General features: G+C 36.8%; 1 protein-coding gene across 3 annotated transcripts; it reads left to right on the plus strand.

The window, feature by feature from the left end:
- The first annotated feature begins 33 nt into the window (after positions 1–33).
- LOC109056671 (ras-interacting protein 1-like) lies at positions 34–15,141 on the plus strand. 3 transcript variants are annotated; one of them, XM_042740625.1, is made up of 16 exons: positions 34–368; positions 2,503–2,624; positions 3,460–3,908; positions 4,935–5,195; positions 5,289–5,482; positions 6,619–6,780; positions 7,194–7,398; positions 9,931–10,229; positions 10,537–10,698; positions 11,701–11,741; positions 12,254–12,408; positions 12,931–13,043; positions 13,132–13,420; positions 13,578–13,741; positions 13,848–13,989; positions 14,581–15,141. In XM_042740625.1, the coding sequence occupies exons 2-16, from the start codon at positions 2,503–2,505 to the stop codon at positions 14,757–14,759; spliced, it is 2,937 nt and encodes a 978-aa protein (XP_042596559.1). In that variant the 5' UTR covers positions 34–368; the 3' UTR covers positions 14,760–15,141. The 3 variants fall into 3 exon arrangements, with proteins under 3 accessions (XP_042596559.1, XP_042596558.1, XP_042596557.1); XM_042740624.1 differs by having other exon boundaries at positions 35–368; positions 2,473–2,624; positions 5,289–5,512; XM_042740623.1 differs by having other exon boundaries at positions 35–368; positions 5,289–5,512.
- The last annotated feature ends 935 nt before the right edge of the window (positions 15,142–16,076 follow it).

Genomic DNA, 16,076 nt, shown 5'->3' on the forward strand with positions numbered 1-16,076 from the left:
TTGTCCATTGGGGAGGAAGGAAATTCTGTCATTTAGAACAATGGGCCTGCTTCTCTATCTATAGACGCAGAAAAGTGGAGAAAGAAACGAGTGAGAAATAGAAAGCAAGAATAAGGACTTGAGGACCCTTCTTGTACATCGAAAATGAAAAAGACATGCTAAAAAACTGGCTGAAAGGACAAATTCCGGTAAAGCAAAGCAAGGCCTCATGCAGAAAATGGACTATTTAAACCGAATTATTCTGGAGTAAGGAGACACAGAACCGACCTCCACTGGTATTTATTTGATATTTTTAAAATACACTTCACAAACAACAACAGCCATTCCGAAGATTTATCCTGATATAAAGAGGAAGCCCGTCACAGTGGGTAAGTCACATTCAGATCATCTGGTGGTTTTACTGGTGCAAAATGACTGATCTGGAGCTGTAGTCAGCATATACTGAATACCTTTCCCAACCAGAAGCAAATTTTGTTTCTTGGTTGTCCTACATCCACCATTTACTCTGTAGAATGTGATGAAATCAATTATGGTCAAAGAGTCAACATAATTAAGGTCAACTTCACTTTTGAGGAACATATGACACTTAGGGGGTCTGTTCAGGGGTTTTCCCATCTGTCTGTGAGGATACATGGAGGTGAAGTCCGCAATCAGGGTGGAGGACAAAAAAAAACATATGTTATTATGTATAGGCAACGTTCAGCGCTTTTAATCAAAGTACAACAAGGATGATATTCATAGAATGTGGTTTGGCTGTATGGCTTATCCACAGCACTGATAGTTTTATGGTGGTTGATATCCTCGTCATGGCCTCTTGGCGAAGCCACTTGACTCTTACTTGACTTCCACGAGTTTGCTTAGCTCAGGAGCAACAGTGCCAAACCTCTGGTTTTCATTAGACATGTAGACATGAATGTGAAATAAATCTTTTTCTCAGAGCCATAACTATTCGCCGCCTACCCTGTCAACTTTGTGGCATTCCCTGCTAACTGCGTTAATGCTCTGTTACTCATAGACTCTTAGATGACGAAGAACGTATGACACTGCACGTCCTGATTATTCAACGAGACGCTAGCTTTTTCTGCCATCTGTCTACTGAATGTCATTCACTGCCGAAATCTGGTTTTGGATAGAAATAAATCTCAATAACAACACGTATCTAGAAAATGAAATGTTTTAAAACTTTAAAGTCTTGCTTAATGCCTAATATTGATATACTGTGTCAGTGGTCTTCTGGTGTTTCTCTGCATCTATCTTTCTCTGACTGTTAAAGGGGTCATATGACGTTGCTAAAAAGAACATTATGTTGAGTTTTTGGTGTAATGCAATGTGTTTATGCGGTTTAAGGTTCAAAAAACACATTATTTTCCACATAATGTACATTATTGTTTCTCCTCTATGCCCCGCCTTTCTGAAACGTGGCGATTTTTTACAAAGCTCATCGTTCTGAAAAGCAAGGTGTACCCTGATTGGTTAGCTATCCAGTGTGTTGTGATTGGCCGAAAGCCTCAAGCGTGTGACGGAAATGTTACGCCGCTTTCTATACTGTGATGCTGAGTCCCCCTGGGCGACGAGACAGAAACCAGTAAAAACCCATTATAAACGAGGCATTTGTTGCATCCAGTGGGGACATAATTACTGATTATAATAACTTATACTGTGTTTTTACACGTTGCGTATCGTGCTGCGTAAACATAAAACCATATCTGCATTTGTGATCAGAGAAACGACAAACAACAAGCTCCACTCTACACTGCTCAAAATTCGCGTTTGAATTGTCAGTGGCAAATTCTTTAAATATGAAAACATACTTACAGGCTGTGAGTCAGAAGTGCCAGATTGTCCTTGCAAAGTTGTTATTGCCCCACTTTATAGAAACGACACCGGCATTGTAGGCTACTCTCACAGGAAACAGTCCTCGTCCTCCATAAAATGCGCTGCACACATCTGAATATTTGGGTCGAACTGTTCTGGAACAGTGTTGGAAATACAACTTAACCACTGATTTCTAGTTGTGTCCTCTTTTGGAAGGGCAAACAAAGTAGTTTTGCTTTCACAACGAAACACATATCGTCTCCACGACATGGCGGCAGCAACAATACTACAGCGAGATTCAAAGCTATGCCTTCTTTCTTTGCTTGAACATTAAGGCGGTGTTGCAAATCTTCTCACATCATGACGTAGACATGTGGGGGAGTGTTTAAATGAGCTGTTTTAGGATTGCGTAGTTGACTCTTAACTTTTATAAAGAATATCTCTTTGGATTTGAGACTTTAGTCTTTGCAAATTTACAGATCTTCTTTATGCACCAAGAGCTTGTAACACTCTAAAGAGAAAGGAAAAATTGAAATCGCATAATATGACCCCTTTAAGACATTTCCCTTTCTTGCTTTTTCCTACTTCCCCCCTGGTCCTTCCTTTCTCAATTTATTTTTGTCATTTTATCTTTCCACTCTCCACACTCCTGTCCAGTCCTCACCTCCCTCTCTCTTACTCCCTCAGATGGAGGAGTCTGGCAGTCCCCGATTTAGGAAGCTCCATTTCCCAGTGGGCTTGTGGATAAATTCTCCACGGAAACACTTTGCCAAGCTGGGGGCTCGCTGGCCCAGTGCAGTGTCAGTCAAGTCAGTGTTCTGAACTTTCTCTTACTCTCTGGATCAATGACAAATAAGAGTGTCCAAGATAAAGAAAAGTTTAAAACATGTGCCAAGTTCTTCGAAATGTATACATGTTGGTTTCATTTGGAAAAACTTTTAGAACATTTTCAACAAACCTTTCAGTTTAATGACTCCAAAAGTGTCATGTGGTGTAACCATCAAGGAGAATCTAACACCATATTTTCCATTTACCTTTGAATACACGTGTGTAAACATTCACCATTCCTTCACAATTACCATTAAAAAGGTTTTAAAATAAATCTAGCAAGGTAAAGTGTCTATTCATGACATTTTGTGTGACATTTTACTACTTGAACTAACCTTGCCTGACCTTTTGCAAAGGCAAAAAAGGCAAATTGTCTGATATTTTAAGAGACTTATTGACCTTGACAAACAATCAAGATCAATAAGGTCAATAAGTAAAAATAATTAAAAGTAAAAATTTGACCCTTGCAGACACAAAATAAGAGCGATTATAACAACACTATTTATTTATTTTTTTATTTATTTTTTCATGTGCATGCTTGCTTGTATGTTGGTTGCACCAAGTTTTTATATATTCATTTTTATATTTTTTATATTCAAATTTTTAATTAAATATTAAAATTAATTTTAATTCAGACATTAGAACATGTTCACTATAGAATATTATAGAATATTCAAGTCATTGTATTTTGAATTGCACTGTTTATATATATATGACATCATCATGGATGCTTTACTGTACAAATTTCAGATTAATATATGGTATAGAATATATGATTTGTATATCACCTCCTTCCTGTTGCTTTCGTTTAATCAGGTCAACAACCAGCTCAGATGCCGCTTCCCTTCCTGAGGCTCCATCATCAGTCCCTTCCTCCCTCTCTCACTCCACCTCTTCTCTTGCCCCACCCTCTCCATCCCCTTCTCCAGCCTTCCTCCGCCCTCGCCCCGCCAATCAGCAGTCCCGGGCCAAGCGGCTGTCTCACCTTTTCCTGAAAGGCCGGTCCAACAGCGACAGAGACCGTGCCATTGGAGAACGTGAGAGGGAAATATGGGCACATTCTGCCACCCCCTCATCACATCACTACCTGCCTCCCGCTTCCTCTAATGCCCCTGGGCTGGTCAAAATCTATGGAGATGCCCTGTCCAGTGGAGCTAACTATCGGAGCCTGCTGGCAAACATGCACTCCACTGCCCGCCAGCTCATTCAGCAAGTCATCACCCGCTACACTGAGAGAGAAAGAGAGAACGAGAGCGAAGACACAGGTATTTCTTTCCCTGTAATGGGGAACCAGTCTAGTTAGTCTGTATTTTGTAAAAATTATGCATCAGTTACTCCTTGGCCACAGCTGTCAAAATTCAAAAAAGCACCATAAAGATATCATAAAAGTGTGACTTTAAAGCGATAGTCCACCCAAAAAAGAAAAAAAAACCCCATCTCTTATGCTCACTATGGCTCCATTTATTTGATCAAAAATACAGTAAAACAATAATATTGTGCAATAATATTACAATTTAAAATAAATTTAAATTGTAATATATTTTAAAATGTTATTTATTCTTGTGATGGCAAAGCTGAATTTCAGCAGCCATTACTCCAGACTTCAGTGTCACATGATCCTTATGAAATTATTGAATATGCTGATTTGGTGCTCAAGAAACTTTTCTTGTTGTTGTTATTATCATTGTCATCATCAATATCAATAAAAACAGTTATGCTTAATATTTTTATGAAAACCATGATTCTTTGATGAATAGAAAGTTCAAAAGCATTTATTTGAAATAGAAATCTTTTAAACATTTTTACTGTCACTTTTGATAAATTCAATAAATCCTTGCTGAATAAAAGTATTAATTTCTTCTAAAAACAAATGGTACTAATTTGAATCTTTTGAACAGTCGAATATAATTCATTCTGTTCCTCACATACACAAGTTATGGCCTCAGTAGACTTTGAATAAAGCACATGATCTGTATGAATCACTTTTGTGGTTTGAATGGTTCTTGTTTGGAAAGAACCAAGATAAGATTCTTCAGAAATACAGCACATGCACATTTGGAATGACATGAAGGTGAGTAAATAATGATGGAAGCTTCATATTGGCCTGCATACATGGTTCATCTATTTATTATCTTCTTATGTAGGAAAAATAAAACTTCAAAAGCAATCTGCAAATAATCAAATGTGCATTCTGAGTGGAGACATCACAGATTAGATGTAGGAAATTAAGCTATACCCGCTCATTGTATCATTCCCTTCTGAATGTCCCAACTTCCTGTTCACCTGGTCAGCTCTCCAGAAATATTCCCCCGAGGACTTCCTGTTATGTGATGTCATTGGAAAGCCCATTCAGCAGCCAGATGGAGCCAATAAATGGCAAACAGAGTGCCGAAGGAGCGTGGCATCCTGGGAATGCCCCTTACAACTAGTGGATATGTGGAGACCAAAGGATGGTTTCGAACGACGATTTGAGATCCAGCGCCTTGATGAATATGAGAGAGAGGAGAAAGAGAAGGAAAAAGAGCGAGAGAGGGATGGAGAGAGCTATCAAGGTTGGAACATTTCATATTTAACTGCAAGACATTTTACAAGTGTATTAACCAGTGTGACAATTAATTTGTGGGAAAACACTATTGTGGTAACAGGAGTCCGTTGGAGGCGGAGCCGCATGTCCTCTGGGGGCGGGCCAGAAGAAGAACGAGGCCATCGAGGGCGGAACACAGAACTGAGGAGGAGTATTAGTGATATGAACCTGAGTCTAAGACGTCGCCAGGGCAACGCTAGCAATGACCCTCGGCGTTCTGGCAATGCCCCAAATGGACAGGATAGAAAGAACATAGTGAGCATGATAGCAGCTGAAGGAGGAGAGGTAAAAAAAACAAAAAACAGGCCAATTTTACAATACATCACAACCTCAATAACGTGAATTCAAATTTAATTCACATTATTGAAGTTGTGATGTATTGTAAAGTTGGCCTGTTTTTTTTTTTTTGGCCTGTGAATTCAAATGTATAACACAGGGCCCAACAATTTTTCTTGCTTGCCTGGTTTGAGCTAGTAGTTCAGATTTCTATTTGTCCTTCCAATATATTCACTTGTTAAATTATACTATCAAAAAAAAAAAAAAAATCAAAAATTCAAAAATCATAATATAATTTTAAGAAGTACATCAATATACAGTATAATATGTATTATATTTATATATTAACATTTAATATTTAATGTAAATGTTTATTTTAAAGTTATAAAAAATTACTAATTTGTCACAATTTTACAGATTTTTTATGAACTTTTTAAAACGTATTCTTACTGAAGCTTCTAAGACTATCATTAACAAGTCATTATTACAATTTTGATAAGGCCATGTTAGCCAGCTAGATCATAGCTTACAAGCAGAATCGACATATCATAAAATAAATGTTTAAAAATATATACTGTTAATAAATTTATTTAATGTTTTATTATTTAGAAGTATTTAAAATGTGCGATATTGATAATATTTAAACATTAACTTCTTTAAATAATTAGAAATGGATGTTAAATATTTAAAAATATTATATACAACTTTTACATACACACACACACAAAAATGAAATGGCTGAATAATAACAATAATAATAATAAAAATGCTAAAATGTGCTTCCATGACTATTAGTCAAGTCATTATTACAATTTCCACAAAAAAGCATCTGTGTTTATTTTACCAAGCTGACATACAGAGGAACATTTTTAAACTGGCTCTGGCCCTGGCTCAATATGTCACATGACAGTTCTGTTAACTGGCTCTTGAACTCTCTCACATCCCTATTGTTAAGCCCTATAATATATATTCCTACTACTATGTCCCTAAAATATCCCTAAATGAAACCCCTAATACTAAATGAAACAATATAAGTCAATTTAATACCCGTTTTTGACATTATACAGTAAATGCATGCAATCCATTCACAATACTATCTGTCTCTGCTTTGTCAGGTCACTGGGTCAAGAAGTGGTGGAGGTGAGACAGACAGACGCACTCGGGCAGCAGAAGAAGACAGAGACACCTGTGACCTGGAAGTGATGTCGCAGAGTCTGATCCTTCCACCGACAGATCGGCCTTACTTCCTGTTACTGCAAGGCTATGACCAGAGCAAGGCTAGACATGCATCATCTCACTTATCTTACAGCCATGCCATGACATCATACCTGTATTCCTCTAATCACAACATACCATCAGCGCTTTCATACCTTTGAGTGGAATGGCCATTGAACACGCTGCACAAAACAGGCACACAGAAGCTTTATATACACACACGGGCTGGACAATACCAACACAAGCATGCTGTGTCTACATCTTCATCTCTGCACAATGACCTCACACAAGCACACATTGTTGAAAACTGTAACACTCTTCATTCCTTATCGCCGCTGTATTTCTGCAACTTAAGATAGGAGATTGCTCAGATTGGAGTAAAGACCACAATGAAGATCATAACAGCTTTTTTCCACTCTCTGTCTTCGGCGTTCTCCTTCTCATCCTCTCACTCTCTTGTTTATTATTTGTTTAGGACTTTGTGTTGTACATAATGGCGGGTCACACACATGTTTTTGGGCGGAAGCCAACGTTCCGGGAGCGTGAGATGGACAGGGAGAGAGAGGGGAAGGGGAAGAGGCCTCTAAAAGTGGACACTTACCTCTCAGCACCTGACCTGCTTGCCCGACACCTCCTGATCAGAAGAGACACAGCCATCCCAGAGCAACAGCGAGGTCAAGGTACCCTTACACCAAACCAACATAAGTCAGATAAAACGAATGAATAAAATTCCGCAACACAAAACAAAACTTAAGGGGATTATTGTTGCAAATGGGCACTGCTTTCGATTTTCACATTCACATTCAATAATGCAGCACCAAGGATTGCAAACATTCGCGATAAAACAGGAACAGAAAGTACTGATGTGGATAAATGGCAATACTGCAATCAGTGTTGGGAAGTTTAACTAAATATCTCAGTGAGTATTATTGATTAAAAAGCGCTGACAAATTCTGCAACTTTTTCACTATTTCTGTGATAAAGTAATTCTTCTGAGAATCACATTTGAAAGAGACTCAAAAGAATCCAATGAATCAGTTCCTTCCAATTAATTATCGAAGGAAGTAGCAAAATGGTATGAATCAGTTCGTAATTCAAGCAACAGTCACGCTAGACCAGGGGATCTCAACTTTTTGTCCTCAAGGTCCACTGTCTTAAAGAATTTAGCTCCAACTCTACTCAAACACACCTGAACAAGATAATCAAGTTCTTTAGGATTACTAGAACTTTACAGCCAGATGAGTTTGATCAAGGTTGTAGCTAAACTCTGCAGGAAGTGGACCTTGAGGGCCAGAGTTGAGAAGCCCTGCTCTAGACTTTTAGCATTCATATGAAAGGAAGCCAATGGAAAAAAAGTGTGGTGCTGTTTCTCACTCAGTAAAACACTAACAAGATTCTTTATTATGTTCCTTTCAACTGTCTGTTGTCGCCGATATCAGTTACAGTCAAAATAAATTGTACACTACATGACTTGGATCACAGTCAGGTCTAGATATTTGACCTGCTACTGCCGCCCACACATTACACGATTTCAGCCCTGAATTTTCTGCTCGCCAACAGTTCAAAATCTGAGGCAAATCTGTTCTAGTTCATGTCAGTGCCAATCGCTATATGTTAAAATTTTCAAAGACTAAGTCTGAGAGAAGTGGCAATGTGTTGTTGATGCCTGAGAGATATTTAGCAGGTAAAACATCTAGACATGCTGTGGTGTGCAATTTGTTTTGACTGGAAATGACATCGGTAACAACAGACAGTTGTGTAGTGTGAAAACAACAGCAATCAGATGACTTTGAAAGTCATGTAGTGCATAGGCGGCATAACACAGAAAGCAAAAAGGTTGCTACTAACAACAAAACATACAAAACCAAAATCATTATGCTAGCATATAAGGTCACACATGTACATGTTTGTGAATTAATGCAGGTATATACAGTACAGGTCAAAAGTTTGGAAACATTACTATTTTTAATGTTTTTGAAAGAAGTCTCTTCTGCTCATCAAACCTGCATTTATTTGATCAAAAATACAGAAAAAAAACAGTAATATTGTGAAATATTATTACAACTTAAAATAATAGTTTTCTATTTGAATATACTTTAAAAAAAATAATTTATTCCTGTGATGCAAAGCTGAATTTTCAGCATCATTACTCCAGCCTTCAGTGTCACATGTAACATCCAGTCTATCACATGATCATTTAGAAATCATTCTAATATTCTGATTTATTATGAGTGTTGGAAACAGTTTCTGCTGTCTAATATATTTGATGAATAAAAGGTTAAAAAGAACTGCATTTATTCAAAATAAAAAAGAAATTCTAATAATATATATTCTAATAATATATTTTCTTTACTATCACTTTTTATCAATTTAACACATCCTTGCTGTATTGATTTTATTTAAAAAAAAAAGAAAGAAAAAAAAATTACTGACCCCAAATTACTGACCAGTAGTGTATATTGTTATTACAAAATATTTATATTTTAAAAACATAGCTAATTTTTTATTTTTTATTCATCCAAAGTATCCTAAAAAAGTATCACATGTTCTGAAAAAATATTAAGCAGCAGAACTGTTTCCAACTTTGATAATGAATCATCATATTAGAATGATTTCTAAAGGACCATGTGATAATGATCCTAAAAATTCAGCTTTGCATCACAGAAATAAATGATAATTTAAAGTATAATAAATTTAAAAACAATTATTTTAAATTGTAATAATATATCACAATATTACATTTTTTTTCTGTATTTTTGATCAAATAAATGCAGGCTTGATGAGCAGAAGAAACTTCTTTCAAAAACATTAAAAATAGTAATGTTTCCAAACTTTTGACCTGTACTGTACATTTACTCGAAACATTACCAGTACACAAAAGCACTTGAATACCACAGTGATTCTGTGTATTTGATTTATTTATTTTGGCTATGTACCATGGTTGTACTGTGGTTTTGCTGAAGTATATTGTAGTACCTTTGTACAGTTATATTTATACATTTAATTTTTTTATACTTGCTGATATTTGTTAAAAAAAGTATTTTAGATATAGCAAGATATAGCATTTGCTATGTAGCTTCTAGTGCAACCACATTTTCACCTTAAAGTTTAGCGTAGCTATTCTTTCTGTAGAGTGGATGCTAGCTCAGCCAGCTACAGTAGCCTGTCCAATACTGTTTGCAATTATACTTCTGGTTTTTATTCTTCTCCAGCCTTGGCACGACCATTCAGAGGAGGACCTGTCACTCTTAACGGAGCCCCACTTTATAGGGAAGCAGTCCTAAAACCTGGAGACTTGTTGGGTCTTGGCAGCCACTTCCTTTTCCTTTACTGTGACCCCCGTGTGACCCCCGCTCCGCCCCTGGCCTTACCGCCACCATGGCAAAGTGACATGTCAACTTCCTACAGCCCTGGCGGGATGACAGACAGACAGGAAATGCTCAGGCAGTATCTGGGGTCCACAGAATCACTCCTGAGATTCCAGGCCAAACATGCGGATGCCCTGCTGCAGGTAAACACTGATACAATCGAATACTCCTTCTGATATATCTGTCATAAACAAACACCAGTGCATGTGAATACAGAGTACTACAACAGACAAACAGTAGGCTACAGCGATTTAAAAATCATACAGCAGCTCCGCCGACATTTCAGCTTATAATATGGCATACTTAGTGAGTGCTGCAATGAAACTTCATTTAGGAAAAATATTATCACTGGTAAATTGGGGTGTAACAAATACTGCTGTACTTTCAATTTTGCCATGGCTTCATAGAGCTATTTATTCAAGTCGGTTACTACTGCTAATTCAATTTCAGGAAATTATTTCAAAGAACTCCAGCCCAGATTCAGGGGGCGGGGCTTTAGCACCTGCCTATCTTCTGTCGCTCATGATTGACTACGCCTCTAAACATCTGGATCCTGCATTATTACCTCAACTACTTTTAAAGGCAGCCAATCAGATCAAAGGAATTGTTTGGGTGAGTATCCAAAAGTCTAGTGCAGTGATTCCTAACCAAGGCTATGTGTATGTGATTTTGCTTTTTTAAATCAATAAAACAGAAATGACAATTTTTTAAATAAATATAAAATTAATTGTTTCACTAATTAAATACTTATTATTTTATTAATTAAAGGGCTTAAGTATTTATGTTTTTGTAATTTCCATCCCATCAAATGTCTGCCAATCAAACCAATACCAAACTAAATGCAATTATGATAAATACTTCTGGGTCTTTTTCACCTACAGTACATTTTGAGATTTGTGTTTAAGTGAGTTATTGTAATAATAGTTATTTTAATAAAATTAATAATGATGATCATGCTAAATGATATCCATAATATGAGGTAAAAGGATCACGTGTCTGGTTTGGCGTGATAATAAAGGGATTTGATTTGATTTGTGTCGATGAAGAGTTGCTTGAGTCTTACTAATGGGGCAGAATAGGCTGGAAGCCACTGGTCTGGATGATATGAAACATCATGAAATCATGAAGTGTAAAACCACAACATTTATTAGGAGTTAAGTAAAGTACCGGGTTGGGCTGTTATATAAGAGCACTGAGACAGCAATTGGAGTGCAAAGGTGATAATGAACATGCCATGATTTGAACAGGCTGCCACTGTTCTTGACACTTTTCTGCCCACTTTGGTGTTTTGTCAAACCACTGCAGAGATAAACCTGGACTAATGGTTAAAACACACAACACACACTAATAGTTTATCTGAGAGTGTTTTAAAATGGACTCTCTCTCTGCACTGTGAAGCTGTGGTTGAGGAGCCACAGCTGCAGACACAGATGGGCTTTCACTGGAATTTCGCCGTAGTTTGTAAACAGAGGTTGACTGATGTCATTTCCACCCGTTTGGAAAATGTGCTGTCATTGTCCGGACACATCAGCCAAACACTCCCGCCCATGCATTCATCCGAGTCTGCTTTAATCTCTCTCTCTCTCCCTGTCTGTTCCATTATTCATCTTTCAGGACAAAATTAAAGAGTTCGGCGACAAACATCCAACACAAAAGTAAGAACCTGCACTACCTCTCCATGCTGTACTAGATCTGTATACACTGTTCAAACATTGTTGCTCAGTGACAGGCCTGTAAACAGCAAATTCCTCTCACCTTACCCAGCATTGAACTTATGTTTTGCCAGTCTTTAAATAATCCTTTACCGTGAAATGCCTGTGCATACATGCCTAGAATATACCTTCTATTTAAAGAAATTCTAGAATTATATAACAACTTCATGTAATTATATAATAACTTATTATATAGAAATAGTTATTTGTATTGTATATTATATATTTAATTCATTTAAATGTGATTTTTTAAATAAAAATTATATATATATGTGTGTGTGTGTGTGTGTGTGTGTTTGCTTCATATATATATATATATATATATATATATATATATATATATATATATATATATATATATATATATAGCAATCATATAAACAAATGTATGTATAAATATATTTGTGGATTTTGTGCACTATGCTGAGGTTTTATGTTTTTTGATGTGTGTTCAGCTCAGCAGAGGCTGATGTTGAACTTCTTCCACCAAGTGTGCAGAAGCTCTCCTCTGACCTTCAACCTCTAATGTTCTGGATGTCCAATGCCACGGAGCTCCTCAACTTCTTTCAGGTCAAAGTTGAAGCCATGGAAAAAGAATGGGAATTTGAAGGTTAGTGAGAGATTGGCAATTACAGCATGTTTCCTCAAAACAAAAAATACTTGTGTTGCATTACGTGCCGTATCTTTGGTTGTAGACGTGTTATGACTAAATCAGTTTTCTCTCATCTCTTTTTATGCCATCTTGTCCTTTTTAGTAAACCTGTTAGTCTAAGCAAATATTATGCACTGCGAAATAGGCCTCAACTTTGAATAGAATTACAATGAGGATATATTCAACCTATAGACTTACGCTCACAAAACTCAGTCAAAATCTTTGCCAAATGCCAAAATGTATTCATCACATGATATCAGCCAACAGTAGCTGTTATTCTTTCCAAGATGAGATTGTAAAATAACACATTTTATTGTAAACTAATATATTGAAACTGATTGCAATTCTTGTAAATTATTAACGTTAATAATTACCAGGCATGATTTATGTTCATCTGCAAATCCTACTGTCATTTTGAGTTTAAACATTAAATGAAGGATCCACATGTTTCTTTATGATTTGTCTCATCATAACCTGTAGCCCCGGGTGACCCAGTGCTCTCAGCTGATATGGACACCTGTTCTGAGGCGCTGGCACAGCTGGATGATGTCATTATGCACACCTTTCAGCAGTGTGTTTACCATTTGACCAAGGTAAGAGAATGTGCATCAGTGGTGCTTGGATGACACATTTATATAAAGCATTTGATTTACTTATAACTCATTTTCTTCTCTCTTTCAGACGTTATACTCTTTGCTCCCGGCATTGTTAGACACTAACCCTTTCTCCAGTGAGGAGAAGAAGAAAGGAAAAGCAGGAACAAAGGACAGAGCTGGTAATGAAGAGGAAGGAGATGAGGAAGAAGACGTCTCCACTTTGCCGCCCACCGTCGCTGGACTGGTGGAAGTGTATCGCTGCTCTCTGCAGCTTTCACGAGACGCTTGCCTCTCTCCACCGCTAACCTCCCAAACATTTGGCTACCTCTTCTTTTTCACAAACACGTCTCTGCTCAACACACTCTTGGAGAGAGGTGAGAATTTACAGTCTTTCATAAACACAGTTGTGTTTGCATATGGTTTCGTGCAGCGATGACAGCAGTTGACTTGAGCAGGAAATGATGCCGATGGACGACCAGCATAAATGCAAGTGTGAGGTTGAAAATGATTTGTTTGTTCCATCTTTTATAGATTCTCTATTCTCTTGGTCACGTGCGGTTCAAATTCGAACAAATCTGGACCTGGTCTTAGACTGGCTACAAGGAGCAGGCCTTGGAGATATTGCGTCAGAGTTTCTAAAGAAGCTATCAGTTACGGTCAACTTCCTGTGCATACCTAAGACCCGCCTTATTCAGGTGAGAGTTTGAGAACAAACTGACCACATGCACTGAATATGTAAAGCAATGCTTTTCACATCCTTAACTCAGTCACATGACAATGAATTATCACTCTGTTCCTCAGTCATCCTGGTCAAGCTTACAGGAAGAACATCCCTTGCTAAGTCCTTCCCAGCTTCACCACCTTCTCACTCATTATAAGCTTGGACCAACCAGAGCCCCACCGTCTTCATGGGCCCCGCCTCTTGGTACCGAACTTGGAGGTGGTGGGTAACATCCTAAATAAATTAACACATTCTTACTGTATATACTAATGATAATATGCCTGTAAAAACTATTTTATATCTAATAATATAATATACACTACTGTTCAGAAGTGTTGGGGTCTGTTAAACTTTTTTGCAAGAATGTAGTAAAAAAAAAAAAAAGATATGTTACAAAACTTATGTTTCAGAAAAAATGCTGTCCTTTTCCATTTTTATTCATCAAAGAATCCATAAAAAGTTTCCACAAAAATATCACGCCTAAGCAGCACAACTGTTTACAACATTTATAATATTAAGGGATGACAAATCAGGATATTAGAATGATTTCTGAAGGATCATGTGAGACTAAAGACTGGAGAAATGATGCTGGAAATTCAGCTTCACCATTTTAAAATATATTCAAATTAAATTGCAATTGAATATTACAACATTATTGTTTTTATGGTATTTTTAATCAAATAAATACAGCCATTGTAAGCATAAAAGACCACTGCACAAATATTACCAACCCCAAACTGTAGTGTAAATACTTTTATTATATTATATTTATGTTATACATAATATATGTTTTGTCTTTATTCACATATTTAGATATTTTTGAGAGTTTCTTGGACCATCCTCCTCTTATCCTGCCTAACGAGACACCTCGTCTGGATCTGACTCAGCCAATCCCAAGCCCTGAGCTAATAAAGGAAGTGACACGCCTGCGAACGTTCCTGTGGGGGCTCGACCAGGATGAACTTCCTGCTAATCAGCGGACTAGACTGTAACAATAATTCATTCCAGCTGTCAAATTATGAACATTATCTAGTTCTCACATAGAGAGACTACCAATTTTTAGACACTAGTAAGCTACATAAAGGCCTGTTCATATCAGATGACATTCTTTTCTTTTCATTTTCTTTTCTTTTTTTTTTTTTGCCTGTCAAGCACATCTGTTGGATTTTAATGGATATACACTGACTTCTTTATTGAATATGTATAATTCATTGCATTAGTTACCTTAAGGGTTTATGCTAGAGGAGATTCATTGCCTGGTTGCAATGATAAATGCCAGCCTGTTATTTTACACACTATTCAATGTTCTGTAGGTTTTTTTATTTCACTGTTTATCTTACTAAATATGACACTACAATAAACAATTCAAACTTTTATGATCAGCTTTGTTTTTTTTATGGATTCTCATCCATTTAGTGAGAAGCTGTTGGAAAAAGTGGCGGCCACCTGCTGTTCTATTAATCAACACTGGGTGGCATGATCGCAATGGACTCAACGATTAGTTAGAGAGAGACTCCACTGGACACCACTGCAAATTCATATCACTTTTCAAGACTTATATTAATGAGGAACAGTCTCCTGACAATTATTTTAAATTGTGTTCTAGAAGGGTTTTTATAAATACTTATTATAGCCTATATCATAACTGTTTATAGTGGAAATACTGATACTGATACTTGCAGGTGCCCTTACAATTAAACAATAGGCTACAGGTTTAATATGATTAGTTTACGCCTAAATACCACAATTACTATATGTTACTATCGAAAACCATAATACATACATCTGGGATTTATTTATTTTCTTTTAAAATTTATATGAATTCTTTAAAATTATTTGATGACGGTTCAAGTAGCCTAATACCAAAGTTAACACTATTTTATTGCAGTAATAACTATGTGGTGTTTCTATGGTGTTTGGCATAACCTATGGCTACAATGGTAAATATTTGTAAAGGTAATATAGCATTAGATAGGCCTACTAGTTCGACGCCTGGGTAAACCCTGGGTAAACACAGACTAATTAAGGGTTATCCGGTGTTTCATACTATTCATACAGTTCGTGTTTACCATGCGCTAGTAATTAATCCACGGTAGTTGGGTTTTCGACATTTAAACCCAGGATTATCATTTACACATTTATTAAGTCAGCAACAATGATTGAACGCAAAACAACTCATGACTCACGGCTTTACCTGTTTGTTCATCTCTGAAAAGGTCGCTGCGTAAATCCGTTCTGGTCTCAAACAATTATAAAAACAAACACATAGGCTACATTGTCTTCACCCCAGTTAACACGTGACATATTCC

The sequence above is a fragment of the Cyprinus carpio genome, chromosome B16 (assembly GCF_018340385.1).
Source record: "Cyprinus carpio isolate SPL01 chromosome B16, ASM1834038v1, whole genome shotgun sequence".
NCBI lineage: Eukaryota > Metazoa > Chordata > Actinopteri > Cypriniformes > Cyprinidae > Cyprinus > Cyprinus carpio.

Coding starts and splice junctions, on each gene's coding strand:
- LOC109056671 (XM_042740624.1), top strand. CDS start 2,503: ATGGAGGAGTCTGGCAGTCCCCGATTTAGGAAGCTCCATTTCCCAGTG. Junction 13,044..13,131: donor GTGTTTACCATTTGACCAAG/GTAAGAGAATGT, acceptor TCTCTCTTTCAG/ACGTTATACTCTTTGCTCCC. Junction 13,421..13,577: donor CAACACACTCTTGGAGAGAG/GTGAGAATTTAC, acceptor CATCTTTTATAG/ATTCTCTATTCTCTTGGTCA.